The sequence below is a fragment of the Macrobrachium rosenbergii genome, chromosome 48 (assembly GCF_040412425.1).
Source record: "Macrobrachium rosenbergii isolate ZJJX-2024 chromosome 48, ASM4041242v1, whole genome shotgun sequence".
Taxonomy (NCBI): domain Eukaryota; kingdom Metazoa; phylum Arthropoda; class Malacostraca; order Decapoda; family Palaemonidae; genus Macrobrachium; species Macrobrachium rosenbergii.
Window position 1 is genome coordinate 44125200 of NC_089788.1, and position 6593 is coordinate 44131792.

Genomic DNA, 6593 nt, shown 5'->3' on the forward strand with positions numbered 1-6593 from the left:
TTTGACTGCATAAACCACGACAAGAATTGCCTTATATACATAGTTTTCAGTCGAACATGAAATCAAAAGGCTAGTTACACCTACTGTACAAGACAGCACTTAGAGATGTTAGGTCGTCCAGGGAGCTTTCTCGACAGCCATTTGAGGTACAACATTGTCCAAGGAGAATTGCATAATGACAGAAATTAGAATTAATCTTGAAAATACATAGAATATAAGAGACTTCTTTCAACAAATCCATAACAAGTCGAGAAGGAATGCCATCATATTCATAACAGTGAATTGACTTCAGCAATATCGATGCCCAGAACTGTCGGGGTGTAATGAAAGAGGTTAATCAGGAGGTTGTTTACCTTTACGGTTCAAAATCACCGTTCGTGAATAATGCCTCTGTCACACATTTGCGACTCAAGGACGCACATGTCGTAACTGCCGAAATTGTGCAAATTACAATGTCATTACGCTGTACTTACGACCAAATCGCCAACAGTCGCCATTAATCGTTACCGCATCTCCAAGTTTGGTGAGATGCACCAACTGATGGCGGATGTTGTCAACCATTTAAAACATTTGCAGTCCGTCTGCGCCAACTTATGCAAAGGCGTTTCCACTGAAGCAATAGCATCGCCACTGATGCAGTGGTGTCGCCATTTGTCACAATTAGATTGCTCAAATTGCAACTCACAATTTTGACATTTGCCATCCATTATGTAGTGTGCCATAAATTGTCATGGTTACATGGCCATACACTCAGTAAGCTGCATGGGTTGCGATGTGGTAACGCTGCCTTGTGCACATCGCCAAGCATAAACGCATCAGCCAAACACGAGGGAGTGGTAATGTGGTTGGAACAGATAGATCTTGCTCTGTCTCCAACTGGAACGAGAATGATCGGTGACGAGTTCACCTGGAATTTATATGGTAGATTCCATGTACATGACAGTTATGATGCCGTAACACATGTCGCTATGTGACGTAACTACAACAAAATTAAATCGCCATAATTCGACGTGCGTTTATGCACTATGCCATCCTGTCGCAACCGCCAAAGACAGGGCGTGGCCTAATCATCGAAGTAATGCGCGTATGATTACGGATATACGTAGGTTCATCTCGAACTAAGCAATGTTGCAACTTTGGTTAATGTTGTTTTACACCATGATCTCATAATCAGCTGACAATTTTTTTTTTCGGCGGCCCCAGGCATGCAAATGATGGCGATGATCGCCAAAACCAGCCATTACGACATGGGCATCCTTGAATCGCAAATGTGTGACCAAGGCATAAACTGTAATATTCTTGTAAAGTGTGATTCTTTCTATACCATAACTGAAACCAACAAAATGCATGATGTGTCACAGAGAGAGAGAGAGAGAGAGAGAGAGAGAGAGAGAGAGAAAGAGAGAGAGAGAGAGAGAGAGAGAGAGAGAGAGAGAGATGCATAAAATCAACCTCTGTTCAACAAATATACCTACAATCCATCGAATGACTTTTGCCTTTGTGGATATAGACACAAACCTGAAAAGGGCAAGAAGAGGGGAATGGTCATGGCTGACCTAAGACTCGCAGGAGCAATTTTTATGTAAGGCCAATTGTGTGGAGAGAACACGGGTAGGCGACTCGAAAGTTCCATTTAACCTGTCCAATAATTCCATTACTTTAGGCCTCAGGTACTATAATTGCTGTAGATCTGGTTTATCTGCGTGCTTTCTTGAAGGGGTTTCATTCATATATATATATATATATATATATATATATATATATATATATATATATATATATATATATATATATATATATATATATATATATATATATATATATATATATATATATATATATATATATACATATATATATAGTATATATATATATACAGTATATATATATATATATATATATATATATATATATATATATATATATATATATATATATATATATATATATATATATATATATATATATATATATATATATATATATATGTATACATCACACATTACCACTGGTGAAAAATAAGAAACGGGGTGTAGGTCCTGACCTGTTTCGACTTTATTTCCAAGCCATTGACGAAGGACTGATACAGAGTATGAGAAGTCACAAATATATATACTACAAGAACAGTACTGACGAACATACACAACCGTTAGAGACTACATATCCCCACTCAGGCCGGTGTCGAGGTAGGAGTGTCCTTCAAAACTCATTTGGCTAAAAATCACAATATACTCTCAGGGGACAATGCTGATAAACAAACCATACGCCACCTCAGATCCACACCTGACAGGTGTCACGGAGGCGGAGTTTGGAAACTCATTAACACTACTACTCTCGTACTGTGTTTACAAATATGATAATCCTAATTTCATACATCTCTACTGCCTACCTTAAAGTTTAAACAATTTACAAATTTCTTTTGATATTAAAGGATCAAGTTTATACATCCCTTGACTGATATTCATATTATGGTTGTAACTTTCTTTTATAAAGCTAGATTCAATGATATTCCTTTCCAGTGCATTATTAGAATATACAATCCTTTTTGCCCCTTCCCAGTTGATAGCATGATTGTTCTCACTAACATGTACAAATATACCACTGTTCCCCCGTACATATCGCACACATTTCTTATGCTGTTCAATTTTTTTTTCCAGTGCTTTCCCGGTTTGGCCAATATAAAAGTTGTCACAAGACTTACACGGCATTTTATATACACACCCTTTAGTATTGTCAGGGGAGTTCTTAATAAGTACATTTTTCATTGTTTTATTGTTCTTAAATGCGACATTAACACCAAAATTCTTAAGAAGATGAGTGATATCTTTCATATTATTATTATTATTATAAGGCAAAACAAGCAAATTTTTTGTGTTGTAAGGTTCTTTCTGGTTTTGATACATAGTCTTTATTGCCGCTTCAAATGCACTGTTTAATACACTATCAGGATGTTTCAATTTCTTGCCTGCATTCCTAATCTTATCTATTTCATCATCAATTTATTCAGGGCTACATACCCGTAATGCTCTTACAAACATAGATGAAAACACTGACTTTTAACCTTATTGCTTTGTCCAAAATAGAAATGCACATATAGGAAGAAATATTAGTGGGTTTTCTATACACATTATATTTAAACCCATTACTATTTCTTCGTATGAGGACATCCAAAAACGGTAAGCACCCATCATTTTCCATTTCCATCGTGAATTTAATTGATGGTACTAATTGATTTAACTTGGCAAAAAGTTATTTACATCTTGGTTCCCTGGCCATACACAAATTATGTCGTCAACATACCTAAACCATGTTATATTACGTGGGATTATGTTGTTTAATATCTTCTTTTCAAAAAATTCCATACATAAGTTACTTAATACTGGGGATAGAGGGTTTCCCATTGCCATACCAAAATTTTGTGAGTAAAATTTACCATTAAATTCAAATTTACAATCTTTTACACATAATTTAATCAGTTCAGTTAAAGTACTTTTAGAAAATGGGATGTCCAGCTGTGTGTTCTCTAACAATTCAGATAAAAACGCCATCAGATCATCAATTGGCACCTTTGTGAATAGTGATCCTACATCAAAACTTACAAGCCTGGATTCACTATTAATCTGTAAACTATTTGGTTTATTTATCAGGTCCACATTATTCGTGATATTTGCATTTGAGATGGTACCTACTAATGGGTTGAGAATATCCACTAAGTACTTCGCTAGCTTGTATGATGCGAAACCAACTGAACTGATAATTGGCCTGGCAGGAAAGTTTGTTTTGTGAGTTTTAATTGTACCATACATGCATGGTAGTGATGGAGAGGTCACACACAACTTCTTTATAAGGCTTTCGTTACCTTTTAACAGGTTTTTCACTTTCTTATTGAAACCACTATTCACGTTGTCTATCGGGTTCTTATTTAATTCTTTATACTGTATGTTATATATATATATATATATATATATATATATATATATATATATATATATATATATATATATATATATATATATATATATATATATATATATATATATATATATATATATATATGACGTCGATATCGATGTATGTATATATATGTGTATATATATAAAGATAATACATACACCGAGATACATTTGTTATATTCACATGTTTATATATGCAAATATCGTTTAATATCCAATTTACTCTACCTCGGGATAACATACACAAATGTGGGAATTATAATTAATAAATACTTCATCACCAGTGAGATTCGAACTGCCGACTGGTTAGGAAGCGACGACGCACAGTGACGCTTTTAACACTGAGCCATCGATGATAAGAGAGTCACTTATTAATTATCATTTATCTTGAGTGCATGTTATCCCCAAGACAGAGTGGCCTGGATATTGTACATTTGTAGCTTAATATTAATGAATACACACTACACATACATACATGCATACATAAATGCATATACTTATATATATATATATATATATATATATATATATATATATATATATATATATATATATATATATATATATATATATATATATATTCACAAATTTTAAGCTACAAATGTCGTATAATGTCCTGTTCACTCTATCTCGAGGATAACTTACACCCAAGAAGAAGATATATATATATATATATATATATATATATATATATATATATATATATATATATATATATATATATATATACATGTATATATGTGTATATATATATATATATATATATATAAATTTATAGTTCTATCATCAAAATATCTTAAATACTGGTTTTTTTGTTTAATTTTCATTACTTCATTCTGTTTTTGTGTTATAATAAATGTGACAGAAATTATAAAAGCTGTAACTTCCTTTTTAGTTTCTTGTTCGTCGAAGACATTTATTTTCTCATCTTCACGATCGTCTCCATTTACTTGATCTCTGAATCCATGGACGTCTTCAGGAGACTCTTGCACCATTCCCTCAATTTCTGCAAGTGCTTTCGAAGGCTCAGTGAGGTATGTCCAGAAGGAAGAATAGCGCTGAAGAGTTTCTCATCTTCACGGTCGTCTTCATTTACTTGATTTCTGAATCCGTCGACGTCTTCAGGAGCCTCTTACACCATTCCCGTAGTTTCTCAAAGTGCTTTTGAAGGCTCCGTGAGGAATCTCCTGAAGGAAGAATCGCGATGAAGCCGAAATAACGATCTTTGGAATCCCCAAACCTCAGTGGCTTTTTCTGATTCTAGCATTTCGATCAGGTTGAAAGAAAGGTAACCATGTCTCTATTTGGCAAAGTTACTTTTCTTGTGAACAGTGTACTGGCTCTGATCCGCCCTGGATCAGTGATATTACCTTTTGTGAATGGGAATGTTTTCGAAAACTTTGGACATTTTATTGGTACAAACGCGATGGCTCTTATTCTTGGAGGGCTTCTTGGAAACATGTATGACAATTACATGGAGGAAAAGAAGTCTGGCCGACTTGCTCGAGATGCCATTGCACAACTGGAAAATGACGTTTACCATGCTACGGAAATGATCTCTGTTCTGGAGGAGGCACGGAAGGAGGCTGAGGAGAAAAACTTGTGCCTCCTTCATGAAGTTGACAACAGGAAAAATAACGAAGCAGCTCTTACCCAGAGGAATGATAATTTGAACAACGAGATGATGAAGAAAATGGAAGAGTATGAAGACGCATTGATACGGAAAGGTATAGAAATAGACAATCTAAAGGAGAAACTCGCAAACAAAGATCAAGAAAGTCAGAGGGACCGAGTAAAACTGGAAGAGGTGCAGCGTCAAGCGTCGGACAATGATTTCTATTGTGGTTACTTAGAAGAGAAAGTCAAGGCCCACGAAGCGGAAAGGAAACGACTGAAAGAGGTGACCACAAAACTCGAGGATAAGCTTCGAGCCTCACAGCTACAAACAACCGTTCTGCCTGCAAGAATTCTTGATCAAGAAAAAAATCATGGAAAGGAGGCGCAGAGGAATTTACCCGTCCAGAAGAATGTACATACCACGGAAGATAGACTTCAGTTCCTGCAAAAGGAAAATGAAAACCTGAATGAGAAACTATCTGAAAGAGGACTGGAAATGGCCTCTGTGAATAATTCTACAGTAAATGAAAAGGATAAGAATGCTGCTCTGGTTGAAGATAACAAGGCCCTCAGAGACAAGATCACTGAACTAACAGATCAAAACGGAACGCTCCAGAAAAAAGCACGCAGGAGAAGACGCAGGTAGAAGTTCGTCATTGGCGTCGTGTTCTGGAGGCGTTGCGATATCCTTGGTCCATACGATGGGGTTGACTTTGGGATGGGTGTTGGCTGCTGTATCCCCCACCCACAACCCCCAAACTTTCAGCCAACGGGAGGCCCCCCACCTCCCACACACCCATCCTCCAGCCAACCTCATCGACTGGGCCAAGGCGATCGCAACGCCCCTTGGAATGTGACGGAACAGCACCAGCAAATGGCCAGTCAGAATTCTGGCTGCATCCACCCACTAACTGTACCCTTACAGAAAGTCTTCTCATTAATAATAATAGTGATAATAATGTATGAAGGGAACAGACCCTCTCTGAAGCATACCTTGTTAAAGTGAATGTAAGCATCTGAAGA

At 36.1% G+C, this 6593-nt stretch overlaps 1 protein-coding gene across 1 annotated transcript; it reads left to right on the plus strand.

Annotated features, from left to right (window-relative positions):
• The first annotated feature begins 5379 nt into the window (after nucleotides 1-5379).
• On the plus strand, nucleotides 5380-6216 carry LOC136831069 (ELKS/Rab6-interacting/CAST family member 1-like). The gene has a single exon (XM_067091016.1). The coding sequence runs from the start codon at nucleotides 5380-5382 to the stop codon at nucleotides 6214-6216; it is 837 nt and encodes a 278-aa protein (XP_066947117.1).
• Nucleotides 6217-6593: the final 377 nt, after the last annotated feature.